The 17,198-nt window shown below is 42.1% G+C and overlaps 1 protein-coding gene across 1 annotated transcript; it reads left to right on the forward strand.

The window, feature by feature from the left end:
• Positions 1-3,225: 3,225 nt before the first annotated feature.
• LOC119448944 (protein krueppel-like) lies at positions 3,226-6,664 on the forward strand. Its single transcript, XM_049666574.1, has 2 exons — positions 3,226-3,241; positions 6,279-6,664. Exons 1-2 carry the CDS (start codon positions 3,226-3,228, stop codon positions 6,662-6,664), a joined length of 402 nt encoding a protein of 133 aa, XP_049522531.1.
• Positions 6,665-17,198: the final 10,534 nt, after the last annotated feature.

Here is a 17,198-nt window from a genome sequence, read left to right on the forward strand (position 1 = left end):
TTTAAAACCAGAAGGACGAAGTTTAGGCAAACTCGTGTACTTCCCATAATTCCCGCATAAGTTCATTACCCAAAAGTTGGAGGACACTTAAGCTTCGCCTTTAAGAGTGGAACGCGATAGCATTCAAGGAATCTCCTGACTGCTTCTTATGCCTCCCGGCAGCTGCAGCTTATGTAACCATAATGTTTACTGGTAAATTTTTGTGGCGAATGCTATGCACGAAGGCGAGCTTTCTGGTAGAAACGTGGCCTCTTGCGTGGGCCGATCCCAGACGTAGTGCACAGCTGCGTCAGAAGAATTAAATAATTTTCAGGTTTCTGTTATTGTTTCGCACCTTTAATATTTCAGTCTGAGAAGATTTAACATAAAAGGCATGCGCAGTCATTGTTTTGTCTCATGCCATTTGTAATTCCAACGAATAACTTTGTCAGGAATGTAAGACAGGGTATGAGCAACTTTAGTGATAGATGGTGTGATAGAATAACCTGCATATACTGCATGTCATATAGCAAGGTGTGGCATATACGTATACCTAAATATGTAGATAAATTTTCTCTAACGGACAACTGCGATTTTCTGCGACACCGGATTTTCTGCGATCTCCTGCGACACGGGGCCCTTAACGCCATCACATTAAAATGTAGCAGTGCTCATTAAATTTAGGCCAGCATTGAAATGAAAAGTCCTTCTGGCAAGTCCGTGTTAAATATCTTTGATAATTGTCTATGAGCCCAGTGAAAGCAAGGAAAAGGCGGAAATATTGTCATTATGTTAAAGAAGTACTTTTTAAAGCTGTAGAAACCCTACCTCAGCACTCCTCGCATGTAAAAGGATGACACGAGCAAGTAGGAACGTTCAGAAACAGTTAAAACACATTTGAATTTCATACCAGAGTTGGTTTTGAAATGCTGAGACCTGGCGTCATTGACATTATCATGAACAGCGTATTCATTTGGGCGTGCTGGTACTCCTTGTTAAGCAGCAGCTTTGAGCAGAGCGACACAGCACTCTCCTGTGGTTCATTTGCTCTGTCCTGTGTCACGCTGTTTAAAGCTTCTGTTTGACAAGACATTATCGTGATGTGACATTACGGACCAAAATTTGCCAACGCTGTGTAGTAATAAGGCTAGGTATGATGATGTTTCTCATAAGAAGTAAACAAGAGTGCTGCGTGCATTTCTTCTGGCTGCTTATGCGCGCGGATGCTATAGTTAAGCTACCTTGGATGCTATAGTTTCGCCAGTGGGGTATTGCAGAAAAGCCGCATTGCTATTATTGAGTGGATTCTATTTGAGGCATGGCGAAGGTTTCCGGAACTCGTGCAGCCATTGGCATAATCTTATCCTGCCAGTGGCATTTGCAAACATTTTACCCACTGCAACACTGTGAACGCAGATTTCGGTAGGCTTTTGTTTGGCTTTATTTGATAAGGGCCAGAGAAGAGGTGACAATTACTTTCTGTCCATTGTTCCATTATCTCACTATGCGTGCCATTCGTGGTCTTGCCTAATGCTCAGCCTTGGGAACTGAGGTTTTAGGCACGATTATCTTGATAAAGTGAACCGCAGCAATGCACTTTGTGCTGTTACCAGGTACATGGTCTTTACTGGTGCCATGAGCACATGCTTGCAGCAGTGAGCACCGCATGCGGCTTGGATCGTGTTTTTGTTTGAAGGCCGTTGGGGACTTCCTACTTCATTGTTACATAGGTGGTGTGGTTCGTCAGAACCTTGCTGTAATAAACCACCGGGGGGCGGCAGACGGAATGTTCAACAAGGTTACTTGGGAATCTTACTTCAGCCAAAAAGATTGTTTCAGTACAAAATGAAGCATTATTTTTATTAAGCCATCAACAAGTGGCAAGCGTGTAGAAACGCCTGATAGATTAATTTATATTCATACGCATTTTTAATTGATGCCTAAGGAGTGAAGTGCCAGTGAAGTGTGCGAACCAGTAGCTTTGGAGGTGCTGGGATACAGTCACACAAGTCTGAAAAATACTTGCTGATAACCAAAGACAATCAAGTCAGCTCCTTCTCCAGTTTCCATGTAAAGCAAACCTGCATGCATTTAACAACCTCAATGTGTTGTATGGTAACCTGTGCAAACACACACACACGAAAAAAGAAAGGCCTTAAAAATTGCTATTATGCATTGAGCTTTGTCGTAGTGAAAGCCAAGAGCTTGAATGTCAACTGTGTGTTGTGTTCACTATGATGGAGCACATTTCAGCTGCATAGCAGCACTAACAAGCTCTCAAATGTTTACTATGCTGGGTTTGCTTTGATTGGCTGTTTATTGGGGTGACCAGTTGATTTCATGTGAACAAGCGGGTAAAAAGTTGACAGTCACTTCAGCATATGCTAAAGAGAATGAATGCGAAAGCATGCGTGCTCATGAGACATTCATGAAATTACTTTGACATTCTCATTCGAATGCGTTGTTACTTCCTCTTTTTTTCTTTACTCATCTTTCTCTTGTTCTCTTTTTCTGTCGCCTAGACATTGGCTGTGCGGTACTTGGCAATATTTTGGTCCAGTCTATCAACTCCTCCCATGTTGCCATTGTACCTAGAAATCAAGAATGGCTGCTCCACCGTGACTTTGGACCTGTTCTCTCTTGAATATCTTTTTACCATTTGCGTTGGTTCGACCCCGTTAGCATTTGAGACGACGGTCACTGTGCTGTTGTCCTTCCAGCGACATACGATAATTTCAGATTCGGTGTCGACTCTGTAATAGTAGAAGCCTCGAGTCTCACTTTTCATTTCTTTCTGTGCTGAGGATGGGACATTTTTCTATTCCATTATCCTGCACGGTGCCTGTGCACTAGACACCCATTGACGAAAGCATTCTAACAAGTTTGAGACTTGAAAAGAAGCTGTCAAAGAACACATGTAAAGAGTAATCAAGGTTTCCTTTCATCCTGGACACCATTTCTGTAATAACAGATTCTCCTAGACAGCTTGTTTTTATCATCCACATTACCTCCCTTGGTAGGGCTCAACAGAAAGCAAATAGCCCAATGGAGTGCAAACGCGCCACAATTTAGAGCCAAACCGGATTGGTTTCTCTTTTTATAAACTGCTTGCATCCATGCTTTCGAAGTACTCGCACATGCTTTCATCAATGCTGAAGCAGTCTAGTAATGGAGTATAAAACGGTGCCTTCTTCATCACTGCTTTCTTTCTCTGTCACTGCCGCCGCGTGATTTTCGGGTGGAAGAATGGCCACCATCGTCGGTAAATCTTCCCCAGCGTCAATGCGGTTTAGAATGTCGTTGAGCGTTTGCGGATCTCTTCTGCGGTAAAATTGAACTGTAGGGAATCTCCTGACTGTAAGGGGAAAAAATTTTCTACTATACGTCCATATGTCTTCTATTGCGTTACTTCAACGCTACGCGCGACGGATCGCGCGTTCCACAGTGACACAACAACGACCCCTGATCTGCCCAGCGTCCTACATATAGGACACATTCTCATTCGAATGCGTTGTTACTTCCTCTTTTTTTCTTTACTCATCTTTCTCTTGTTCTCTTTTTCTGTCGCCTAGACATTGCCACTGGTTCCGCATGGTTAATGGCACGTTAGAACGGCTACGGCTTTCTCTTTCTTTTTCATTCTTCTATTTTCTTGTAGCGCAGGCAGAATGCGATGGACGCAGAAAGGCACATTAGACAAACACAAAGCGGCAACTTTCACCAACAGATTTATTTCCAGTTGTCGCAGGTGTTCTTATACTCCTCAAAACGTCGTAAAACATGTGTACATTGCTTGGCAAATATGAACAAAACCGGGAAAACCACGCGCAGACACTTTTGTGGCCACACTGATTATTTAGATGGGTGTCCGTTCAACGCGAGCAGAGCTACTTGAGCTCTTTTATTGATAAAGAAGTTGATGGCTTACTGGTGCATGCGTCACCAAATGTGGCTATGTTTGTAGCTTCCGTAGTCATTTCCAACTTGCTTCTACTCATGATAACGGTTTCTTTAATGTGTCTGAGACTTCACCTAAATTTTGGTGACAACGCCGGACGGTCGTCAGGTTTTTCGACCCATGAGCATCTAAGGCTTTCGTCTTAATAATGCTTTCATGAAACAAGCCTAAATAAGCTGCACAACTTGTCTGTAAATGATTCGCACAGCAGAATATTTCATCCCAAGAAGCAATGTAGAAGTCAAACTTGCCTGAATTACAAGTGTACTTTGTTTAGGAAATTTTCATACAAGTTTGGCTCAACTTCTAGAAGCAAACATTGTGAAGAAGGAATAAAAAAAATTAGAACTGGTCAGAAATGCCGTTTCACATAAACAATGATTGTGATACAATCTTAGGCCGGAGTTCTTATTTCAAATAAGGGTTATGCATGTGTGCTTTCATGAAACCTCGAAGTTATACCATGCAAAAAGGCTTTCGAAGGCAAGAATACAGTTGGAACTTGCCGTTTTTTGGCACAAAAGTGCGTAGATACCAACAAGTCTGAATTCGCCCATAATAAGTAGAATTGGTCAACCTGGCAGGCAGTGTTCTTGCCCTAGGAAACATATAAATTCATTAAGGACCAACACTTGTGCTTATTGTTAACAGTTCTGGCATACAAAAAGTTGTTGTACCAGAGTTCTACTGGAAGAAACTTGTTAGTTTCCAAGAACCTGAAGTAACTTTACATTTAAAAACGCTTTACGAATGGATAAGCATGTATACATTTTGATAGTTAATGCCCTGTATTTCTGACTAGTTGGTGAGCTGGTTCCACACTTGGAGCAAGCAAAATGTTATCCTGCTTGAAGTGGCAAGTAGTTGAATGTCGCAACACAACACAAATGTTTTCACTGTCTATACGGCGGGATCGTGTAATGTCTGAAATTCAATTTCAATACACTGTGGGAAACGTTCCCTGGATTCTTTTTCATGCTCAGGTGTCAACTCAAGCGACTGCTGTTACACTGTAGAGAAAGTAACTGCAAAACCCTACAATGCAGATGCGTGTACTGGAACTCTGTCAGAGCCATGTTAGTATTGGAATTTAGATTTGCATCTTCAAAGTATGTATTTGAACATGCACAAGCTTTCAAGGCCAGCGTTGTCTAAAAGTCAACTTGAATTTCATCAGAGGTGAGGAATACCAGTCATACTGGAGGACAGCCTGATCGTATGTTATATTTCCTAAATAGTTGAGTGTACCACTTTTTCATGCATTTTATTATAATGTGGTAGCCTTTAAAGTTTTTGGAATAATCTCATTGTGTGTGATTGTGAGTTACCATGTTTGTGTAATAATTGTTTCGTGCTCCTTGTTAAGCTGTGCATAGTGATTGAAATTTGCACATCAGAGCAGAAATGAAATGTTTGCTTATTTCTTGTTAGAAACACTGATGTTTTGAGTGTCACTGCAATGTTTTGCTCTACACAAGTTGACATTTCGATTGTGAGCGGTGTTGTCACTATATGGGCAAGAAGTTTGAAATTTTGATTGCTTCAGTATTTTTCAGTGTTTGCTACTGTCCTTTGCCAACCAATTGTTCCTGATAATATTTTCTCTGGTTGTGTTGCCCTTTCGTCTGTTAGATGTATGCTTTTATGTTCTCAAGAGTCAACAGAAATGTCTGTTGATTTTTGAGAAATATGTTTCCCACCTCCCTTTGCTGTCCTCGTTTCCTAGTAGTGAATGATGTATTTCGATTTACTTAGTGATGAGTGTCTGTTACCCTCTGTCAACTTGAAATTTGCAGCTTAGTTTGGGGGCCTCTGTGCTGGTCTTCCAACCAGTTAGCTTGTCTACATCTTATTTGATAACTGACTATACAAGCTCATGCAGTGCGTAGCAGCACTTTGCAGCTGTACGGAAAGAAACAGATGTTTTCTTGTAATTCACAAAGTTTAGGCAGAGATTTCCAATCTTTAATTTGGCCATTAGGAACACCATACTTCAAAAACTGTGCTGCTAAACAGCAACGAAACCGGTCACTGTGATCCGACAGAAGGTAATCTTATTAATCTAATTTTCCCTCACCCACATGCATCTCGTATCATACATCTAGAACTCTTTTCTTTACAGTAACCCAGAACTTATTGTATGTGAAAGTTTCTTTCCTCTAATGTGCAATCGAGAGACCCTATTACTTTTCTTTTTTTTTGCAAGCATTTGTTACGCATAGCCAGTGGTCAGTTAACAATTTTCCCCGTAGCGTTCCCCCGGCACGCCTGGCAGTGTAGTTTTGCACGCAGTTCTCGGGAGGTCACCCGTTGCTGCAGCTGTCCTCGTCTTCCTCTCCAGGTTCCAGAACCAAGGATGCAGGCAGTGGGTCGGGGCCTCGGCTGGTGTGTCGCTACTGTGGCTACGTGTCGAGCAACGCCAGCTACCTCGCGCATCACGAGCGGACGCACACGGGCGAGCGGCCCTTCCCTTGCCCCGTCTGTCCGAAGGCCTTCAACTGGAAGGTGGACCTCAAGCGCCACCTGCGCACCCACACCGGAGAGAAGCCCTTTCCGTGCACCCTGTGCGGCCGCTCGTTCCGCATCCGCAGCCACCTGACGGGACACCTGCGGTGCCACTCGACCGAGCGCCCCTTCCGGTGCACCAGGTGCCCCATGCGTTTCACCCAGAGCAGCGGGTTGGCTCGACACATGCATGTGCACACTGAGGAGCCGCCTCCCGCCTAGGCCTGGCTCACCGGTGCCCGTTGTCTCTGCATATTTTAAACAAAGTACTCGGTTCTTTTTTTTTTTTTTTACTTGCCGAACTTGTTGATTCTGCCCCGTTTTTTTTTTTTTTTTTTCGGTCGTGCCTCCAAACCACTCGCCCCTAGCACTTCTCTTGGTTTTTGTGTCTTTACCAATGGTACATATTCCTTTCATTTATTGCTGCTGTAAAAGCCCAAAGACAGTGCATAAAGGGAGGGGGGATCATTTACTAGTGCTTCAAGACTTCGGAAAATAAGAGATAGAGAGAGAGAGAAAACAATGAAAAAGTTGAGGAGATTTGTGCAGTTTTCTGCAGCTATGCATTAGGAACAGTGAATAGCTGCTAGCATTGCTTAAAGAGGCGGTGACACAATATTTTTTTACAGGACTCTTTATCCCGCCATGTTCTTTGTATGCTGGGCACCGATGGGAACGAAAACGTGATCTGTGTACGAATGATTCCTGCACTCGCGTTAACTTTGAACTTGACTTTCTGCTACCTAAAATATGATCGAAAACATAGCAAACTGTGACTATCATCACAGGCTGTATACCAACATGGTGTTGGTCACTGGTGGCAGAAGCTACCAGCTTGCATATTGAGCAGCCAATTTTAGATTGATTAGAATCCACAGAGCTCTGAAACTTCTGAATTTGGTGAACATGCTTGGGGTATACTTTTCATTGCGATACAAGACTCAAATATGTTGGTTGACCATGCCATACCCCTTTAAAGGGAGATGAAGGTAGAAAAATCACATTAAAGAAAAATTATCTAGAAAGTCATTTTTTAGATTTTGATTGCAAGATAATGCGTCGGCATTCTAATTTCATGTGTAGTAAAATCAAGACATTTTCTTACTAGATGACTGCAAAAAATTATTTTAATCGAGGCATGTAACTGATGGGGATTTTTTTTATTCGTGGTCTGCTGATGAGGCTCACAACCACAAGGTTTGCCCATAAGGTGAGCTTTGCTGGTGTAACAACAAGCGAGCACTAGCCCTGGCTGAGACAGCACCAGCCCATTCTTCACTTTTCACCAGGGCTTAAGCGAAGGCTATGCTCCCTACATATGAGAGGCTGCCAAGCAAAAAGCAGTTGTATCGCTGTGTTCAAGGCAAACCCCAAAATGCGGCTTAGCCTCTCAACAGCAAGATTTAGTTGCTGTGCCCCAAAGCAAGATTTGCTTTAATGTACTTTTGCAGAAATGGCTGATTCTGCAGCCATACTGTGTTTCAACAGAAAATCACAGAGAACCAACCAGTCATAAATTTTCCTGTTAACTATAGTCAATATGAAGCTTTTTAAATAATTTATTTATCTATTTATTTATTTATTTGTTATACACTCCCACATTTGCTCAAAGAGCATTACAGTGGGGGGAAATAATACAAATGTATCATCATCAGCCTTATGTCTACTGCAGGCCGAATTAATGCCCTGTGATGTTAAATTACCCCTGTCTTGCGCTAGCTGATTTCAACTTGCGCCTGCAAACTTCCAAACTTCATCACCCCACCTAATTTTATAGAAATGTAACACAGTAGTAATTAAGGCTACATAACAAAAAGAAAAAACAAAACATTGTGAGATAAATAATGCTGTGCAGGCAGCATAACTCTATAAAAAAATTATGTATATATATATATGTATATACATACAGGGTGTTTCAGCGAACACTTTCAAAATTTATTTAAGGTTGCCTGTGGCAGATAGCCCAATTCGAGTTAATGAGCTAGTCTACTTGAAGAGGCGGACATTACTTGGACAAGAAATTGAAATGCATAATTGACTAATCAACAAAAATTCACTAATTAGGTTTTTAACTAATTACCTGATGGCCCATATTGCAATTTACAAATTGTAGCCATGGCGTTCGCAAGGGGGATCCACTTAGAATTAATTCTCGGGATGACACCAGTTTCGAGATATTAATTCCTGAACTTTGCGGAAAAATGCATTGGTGTTCCAGTTAATTTTGTGCTTTAATGCATAAAGCAATGTTTTGTTAAGAAACTAACTGGAATGCCAATGCATTTCTCCGCAATATTTGGGAATTTATATTCGAAACTGGTCTGATCCCGAGAATTCGTTCCAAGTGGATCCGCCTTTCAAACTTCACGGCTACAATTTGTAAATTGCAATATGGGCCATCAGGTAATTATTTAAAAACTTAATTAGCAAATTTTTTAAAATTATTTGATTGTGCATTTCAACTTCTTGTGCAAGTAATGTCCGCCTCTTTGAGTAGACCAGCTCATGAACTAGAATTGTGCTATCTGCCACAGGCAACCTTTAGGAATTTTTGATAGTGTTCGCTGAAACACCCTGTATACACACATATATAAATACACATACATGTGCATACATAAATACATATATACAGTAGGCGAGCAAACGCGAAAAAAAGTAACAAAAACACACGGACTGTTCACATGTCAAGCAGTTCATTGAAAAATGCTGAATTTGATGTTTTAGAAACAATGTCTTCAGGCAGAGCATTCCATTCATTGACAGTTTTTGGGAAAAAAGAATACTTTAACAAGTTTGTTCTTGACTTAATTGGCCTTACTTTTAATGTGTGCTCCCAGTGATTGGATATGTAATGTGGGTTAAGCATGTATTTTGATTTATTAATGCCAGTATTGTTGTAACAGATCTTATGAAAAAACTTGAGACGCAAGGAACGCCGGCGTTCGGCTAACGTCGAAAGCGCTAGGCGCATTTTCATTTCTGCGACGCTACTAGATCTGCGATAGCTCCCAGTGATAAAGCGCGCCGCTCGGTTTTGTACGTGCTCTGGATGTATTTAAGGTTGTCCTGATAAGGGTCCCATATCGTGAACGCATACTCAATAATAGGCCTTACGTATGTGGTGCATAATAACTTCTTGGTTGCCGGAGAGCAGGGGTGAAAATTTCAAGTCAAGAACATTAGTGTGTTATTCACTTTCGCGGCAGTCTCGGCAATGTGATCCTGCTAAGTAAGATCGCTTGAGAAGTGAACGCCGAGGTACTTGGCCCCTGTTACGCTCGAAATGGTTTTTGAATTATTCAGCCTGTAAGAACGGGACATGTCAGTTTTTTTTTCTAGAAAAGCACACGTAGCTACATTTTGATTCATTTAGTATCATGCACTAAGTGGCACACCATTTCGAAATTTTATTAAGGTCCTCTTGAAACATTTTGCTGTTACTTGGATTGTTTATCGAGCGGTAAACAACGCAGTCATCTGCGTACAGTCGTAGGTTCGACTGGATGTTTTTAGCAATATCGTTAACAAAAATAAGAAATAAGAACGGGCCCAGAACAGACCCCTGCAGCACTCTGGACATGACTGGAACAGATGATGAGCAACATCCATTTACCACTGTTATCTGTCTGCGATTTATGAAGTAGTTAACTAACCAGTTCAGTAGGTTGGTGGTAATTTTTAAATTCTTAAGTTTGTGTATTATACAATCATGTCGTACCCGATCAAATGCTTTCAAAACAAACCGTCAACGCTATTACCTTGATCTAATGCAGTTGCTATGTCAAAAGAAAATTCTGTTAACTGCGTGTCACAAGAAAATCCGGCGCGAGAACCATGCTGTTTTGCGTAAAAAAGGTTTTGTGAGCTCAGGTGCCTTATTAGGGTGCTGTATACATGTGTTCCATAATTTTCGAAGTGCCACACACGAGAGAAATTGGTCGGTATTGTTCCAAGTTATTTTTTTGGTCCTTTGTTATGGACAGGAACTGCATAAGCAAATTTCCATGCGTCCGGCATGATTCCCTCAGATAATGACGTCATATACATTGTGAGCAGAAGGTAGCTGAGACAGCTAGCACATTCTTTCAACACGCGATTAGGCATGCCGTCAGGACCTGTTGCTTTGTTTGTGTCTACTAGGCTGGTATGGAATTGAAAAATACCATAAACTGATAAAGTGATATCAGGCAGTTTCTGAAGAACTGAGGCACACCCCGGTAAAGGAATATTGTTTATTGCTAAATTAGCAGAAAAGCGGACCTGAAATAGTCGTTGAAAGCAGTGGCTTTCAATTCATCATTTGCTATCGTGCCATTGTCAGTTGTAAGGCATTGTATACCAATTTTCTCTTTTCTGGCTTCTTTGACGAGCTTCCATATAATTTTGTGATTGTTTCCAATCTTTGCATTTAAAGTACTGAAAAAAATGGCGCTTTGCTTCACTAATTTTCGATTTACAAATTTGCTAGACAGAAAATAATTTTTCAGAAGTAACTGGCATTTTGCTTTTTCTGAGGTTCTGAAAAGGCAACGTGCTCTTCTAAGGAGTTGATGGATTTTGGGAGTGATCCATAGTTTATCTTTCAGACGTTTGGGAGTTAGAAATTTTGATGGTATGTGCGTCAAAATTAGTGCAAGTATTTTATCTTTCAGTACGCTCCAAGCAATGATAACATCTTTTTCTGCGCAAACCTCTGTGAAAGCTGGAAAAAAATCACTTCATTCAATGTTCATTACCTGGTAGTTTCCCTGATCGTAAAAGTATATCAATTTTCGGAGTAAGCCGTGCTCTATTTCGGTGTGGATAAGAAACACTGGTTAAAACGACAGCGTGATCGCTGATAACGGGAAAACAGATAGGTGGAGATGCCAGATCAACTTCATTTGTGAAGAAGAGATCGAGGGTGTTAAATGACAGAGCAGTAACTCTGGTTGGGGATTGGACACACTGAGTTAGGTTGAAGCTACTTGTAAAGTCCAACAATGCAGAATCTAACGATGAGTTTGATACATTGGGTGGCAGACCACAGCCCCAGGACATGTCTGGTAGATTAAAGTCACTCCCCAGTAGTACTATGTCAGAAGAAACTGATGCCAGTGCTTCAGACAGGCTAAATATAGCAGCACTGTCACCTCTTGGGTAAACGGTATTAAAAATATTACCAAAAATGAAACCTAGTGGCCAATGTCAATCTCTCTGTGACAGGCCTCACTGTTTGCAGCTTTCATTTTTGAGTTTTCTCGCCAGTTTTCCGTGTTTTTGCCAAATCGGCAGCAAGGCACCCTTGCTGGCTTTCTTTAGTCCTGTGGTTAGTGTGGCTCTACCGGGGTCGTGGCTTGCTATGGTTTCATTGTGTTGCAATGTCAGCGACCTGTGAGTTTGCTTAGCCTTTCCAACGGCTGCACAGAGACACCCCCGTATATGCACTGAATGCTGCAGACAAAGGTCAAAGTTGTCGATGACTTCAAGACTGGTGGCTTTTTGCTCCTAGTTTTAGTCAGCGACTGCGTGCAAGTAGAAACTTTGGAAGAAAAAGCTTTGTAAACAGATCTGCTACACCCGTTATCTGCTATCACCACTGAAGTGTCTTGTCTCTTTCAAAAGGAAATTTTGCATGCCCTTGAGATCAGTATCTTGGTAAATGGAACTCGCAATAAACGGAACTTATTACCCTGGTCTTGAGGTCTCATTTAAAAAAGTCGCTGTTTCACCCGAAAGGCGAAGCATCGATTGTGACAGCAAATTAGTGGGCAGCTATACAAAGTAAGGATAGTAGTTTTATCGGCCGTATAAACTTGTAAACATAGGCACACCAACTAAATTAATAAGCATGGTGTCACGCACGCACAAGCAAACTTAATGCATCTCACTCGATGACCGCGGAAACTAACTGTCGAAACGCTGGAATGAGCCAGCGCAGCAGCAGCAGCGAGCGAATTGAGCTTCGTGCCGGCGCTCGCATCAACGCGATCGTAGCTGCAAAAACTCGGGGAGGGTGGACTCTGCTCCCGCCACAGATGGCTTTCAAGATACAGCCGTGCGGGCGGCACTTGCTTGGTGTTGGTAACTATTCACTGTCTGTCATGTCCAGCTGCTAGAACTTGCACAGATCTCCCCAAATATTTCCTTCAATCGGGCAACAGTTAGAGTAGTTGTTTGACGCCTGATCTGATATGTTTCTTCCGTGTGCAGCTTCTGCGAGTTTGAACAGAGCTGGAAAAGTTGGATCTGATGCTGTACACAGCCTTGTTTTGTGAGGGAGAGAGGACATCCTTCCTTGGCTGATCTCCACATTGGCTGCATGAGAGGCATGGTTGGCGGTGGCACTGCCCAAAACTTTACATTTCTTAGTCACTGCACACTGTGTGTCCCTACCGCAGTATAAGGTTGTTAGAGTGCTGTTTAAGAAAGCCCTACAGTCATCTTTCTCTATTCACACTCTTGCATTTCCAAAATTGTACGTATTATTGAAGTAACACACAAGGATGGTAACGAGGATGTTTTGTATATTTATTCCTTTATTAAGTGTGGTAACCTATGTATGGCCCTTCATCTTGAGCCTTCAATGGTGCCTACTGAGCAAAAAAAAAAAAAAAAAGATCATCACAGATTTTAAAAATTGTGGTTTTTCACATTTTGAAACTGCACAATGGGTTATGAGGGACATCGTAGTGGAGGACTAAGGATAATTTTGACCCCCTGGGGTTTTTTAACGTGCACCAAAAGCGCAGTACCTGAGCGCTTTTGCATTCCACCCTATTGAAATGCGGACGCCATGGCCTTCGTGCTTGGCACCGCAACACCTTAGCCAAAGAGCCACACGGCGAATATCATCACAGATTGCCTGTTTCACTGGAGCTCAGCATTGTATGGTGGGCTCCGGTGAAAGACCTGTGCCATGCGTGTATTTCACAAAATTCTTGTTGCAAATGTATCTGGTGAAAGCGTGGATAGAATGAGCGACATGTTTGCCCATTGGGAAAGAAAAATCTCCTGCTTTGTCTTTTTTAAGCCTTTGCTGGCAGAAAAATCCCGAAAAGTGGCAAGAAAATTACATTTTCTTTTATTGCGCAGCTGGATAGTAATTATTTTACAGATTCGAAATATATATATGACATGGGGGTAGTAAATTCACAACTTGTGTCTGAAAATGCACAAATGTAAAACGAAGAGGTGCTGGTGGAAGGTTCCGTCCATATAACTTAGTCCACTGCCGCGCCGTATCAAAACTATCGTCGTAGTCGGTGACATCAGAGTCCCTGAATGTGTCTACAGCACTGAAAATGCTGCCATCACTGTCACTTCTTTCATGCAGAAGCAAATCATCTTCGGAGCTTGATGACTATATCAAATGAAAGCCGCACTTTCATGACAGGTGCAGCAACTGGTGACTGGCAGCTGCCAGATTTAAAATATCTGCCAGATGAATATAGACAAACGAAGTCTGTAGACCCCTAGCGGCTGGAGAGCGAACTTGCCAGAATGTCAAAATAAATTGAACAAGCCTGGCCTGTTACCAACAATTAAAGAGAGTGTTCAAACACGTGGAAAAACTGTCCTCAGCACTTAATGCAAAAGAAAAAAAATAACCAATTAAGACTCATTCATGGCACTTAAAGGGTTAAAATATCACTGCTAGTAATTTCACTTCTAAGAACTGTTCGTGCGAAACTCAAAATATACTGTATTCATATTTGTCTTTGATTTGGTACTGTGACTATAAGGAAGCAAAACAGATGCCATGAGCGCACCAACCCTCTATATATGGAGACCCTAAAGTGAGTGGTGTTAACAGGTGCCATCTTCCTATTCTGTTTAGCACCAGCTGTTCATGGCCGTAGTATGATAAGCTGTGTAGAGGGTGACAAAATGGTACCTTGTGCAGGAGCACGCCACTGTTTAGTTCTGGTGAATCGTCTTGTATGGCTTGTGGTCGCGCATCACGGACTTCAGTCGCTTGATGACCAGAACAACGGTGCAACCCCCTGTTGTGAGAGCTCTATAGAGCCGAAGTCTAAGGTGTGTAGGACAAGCCTCTAGAATGTTTGCACCACTGTGCTCTCTTGGTGCGCTCCAAGCATTTGGTGACAGTTGTGCACTCAGCTTATGATGTTTAGCACCACCTGTTATGGTTTCAGACTCACCTGCATTAATTTTATTGTACTTTGCATTGAGCTGGATCAGCACCTGCTAGATGAAGAAAATTAAGTTCTGAATGTTTGGCTACTTATTGTCCAAGTCGTCCTTGCAGAAACTACACTTAAGCTTGATTCCAGCTGTCGACTGCGTCTTGCTCTCTTAACCAAGTCCCATGAAAATTCTAGTAGAGTGCAGTCCATCAATGGCTAAACCGACGTCTGGCTATCAATTAAACGTCTTCATTACTGCCTGCACTACCTTGTGCTTTTGGCTGAAAATTTTCCTGTGGGTCTTAGTGTTGGACATCTCCGGCTTTATCCATTGTATATCCAAAATCCAAAGTTGTCGTCACAATACCCAAAGTCAGGTGACCTTTGTTTTTTCTTTGGTGCGCAGCTGAGCCTCAGGATGTTTTTTTTCTCACTGATTGACCTCTACTTCGTTGCGTTTACTTTGGTTCCATTTGTTCTTCACACTAGGACAAAGCAGCTTGTCTTATGTAAGCCCGGTAGTTTTGCTTTAGACAACTTCTGAAGTTTGCTTGCTTCTTTATCTTTCTCTAATTCAGACAGCCACTTAGCATGCTTTGAGTGAGGTAGTAAACCTCACTGCTACTTATATTCACATTACCAGTTGCATGACGTTTTGTGTGCCTTCACTGTGTGTGTGCTCACTGTGGTTTCTGTGGCACTGCTAGTCACATGTTCATTTGGAACCATTCAGTGGCTGTGAATGTCCTCCAAGCTGTCAAAGCTGGCATACTTGCGTAAATCACATTTAGCAGGTTTTCTTCCACACACTTACGGGGCATGTTGATCTGCATGGGTCATTCCACGTGTGTTGTGGACCTCCTCGCATCCTGCCAGCACCTGCTTATTGTGCCAGTATCACCTGGCAGGCTGTTTTCTAGGGCCCTCACAGAATTCTTTGAAATTACTGTATTAGATGCCTCAACATTTCAGGGCCTCTTGCCATCATGTCAGTAGAATTAACTTTGTCTCAAGTTAAATTGTGGCAGTTCTTGTTAGCCTTAGCAGATTTACATAATGGCCTTCTCTCTCATTCCGCCATTTGGATTTTGAGCTTCACATTTGTGTTGAAAATATTGAATTCAGACTTATCAGGAGCCTCCATGTCACCATCCAATAGGTATAAGTAATTCCTCGATAAACCCTCTATTACCACAAAGTCTGCCGTTATATTGTTCCTGCTGTCAGAAACAATGTTTTACTATATCTGGGTTTTCAAATGCACAGGCCAACCAATTTCATGTCTCGATATCTGCTGGTTGTTGCAGCGGTGCATTTGCATCACTTCTCATTTTGTTTTACCATGGCGATCTAGATCTTCTTCATTTGATTCTGTATGAGCATAATCTTTTGACTCTTGTCCACAGCCTTGTTCTTTCTAGTACGACCATATTTGAGTATGTAAAAAGCACCATTGAAGTTATTAAGATGGAGGGCTGTGTTTGTATGAGGCGGTAATGATTACAAATGCAGCCTCTGCTGATGTTCCTATACCACTGTATGCTGGTGGCCGTCAATAACGAGACCTGCATCATGTTTAGTGATGATATATGTTGCTAAGCTGTGCTATGCATTTGACTCTGACTGTTTACCATAGCTGGTACAGTCAGAATAGCTGTTGCAAAATATGTACAACCATTAGCAGTGTTTGTTATCCTCTCTGATGGTGCTTAGTGCTGTCTGCATTTGTTTCTGTCACATTTTTAGTAACCACTCACTGTGCGTGTTTTTTTTTTTTCTTTAGTTTGATGCCCTTGACAGGAACTACATCTGTGTGTTGCACAGATGTGTGTAGTGGAACAGAACGTTTGGACACCATCAGCGATACTCGTGGACTTTTTGGACATTCTATGGAAGAAAAAAAAAAAGTTGCGCATACAGTAGTGGGTGTTGATACGTTTTTCAAGGGACTGCTGAAAAAATAATGTAACAGCCGGGAACACTTAACAGTGATGAAGGCCCCAAATCACCACAGCAACATTGGAAACAGCTTCGAATAGCTGCCAGTACACTTATTAGACACCTTGGCACTCGTACTGTGAGTGGAGATGGCGCGTGCGCCTGTAGGGACACTTGCTATATTCCGCGACAGTCGCCTCTTACCACTCTTAATATGCTTCCCCGCAAAACATGGCTCTATTGTGGCAAAAGGGAATCTGCAAAGCTTTCAAAAAATGAAGCACCAAAGGATGGCACACTAAGAAGGAACAAAGACAGGATAAGGCGCTTCTTGTCCTGTCTTTGTTCCTTCTTAGTGTGCCGTCCCTGTTGGCGCTTCATCTTTTGAAAGCTACGCACCAACTAGCCCCACAACGTGTTTTACTGGAATCTGCAAAACCTACAACCGTGCAGAGACACTCTTATCGGGACTGACGATCGCGTATTTCCATAATTTCAGACTGGGGCCATGGGCAGGGTTTGATAGGCTTAACTGAGTAAACATTTTATTGTCTTTGTAGCAACGTGAGAGAGCAAATTTGCCTCTGCATCACTAAGTTGTAACCGACGCGTTCAAATGTGATGTAAGACGCAGGAACGTTACAGAATGGTGACATATCAAATGGGAACCAATGGGAATCAAATAGGAT

This window comes from Dermacentor silvarum, chromosome 4 (assembly GCF_013339745.2).
Source record: "Dermacentor silvarum isolate Dsil-2018 chromosome 4, BIME_Dsil_1.4, whole genome shotgun sequence".
NCBI classification, from domain to species: Eukaryota; Metazoa; Arthropoda; class Arachnida; order Ixodida; family Ixodidae; genus Dermacentor; species Dermacentor silvarum.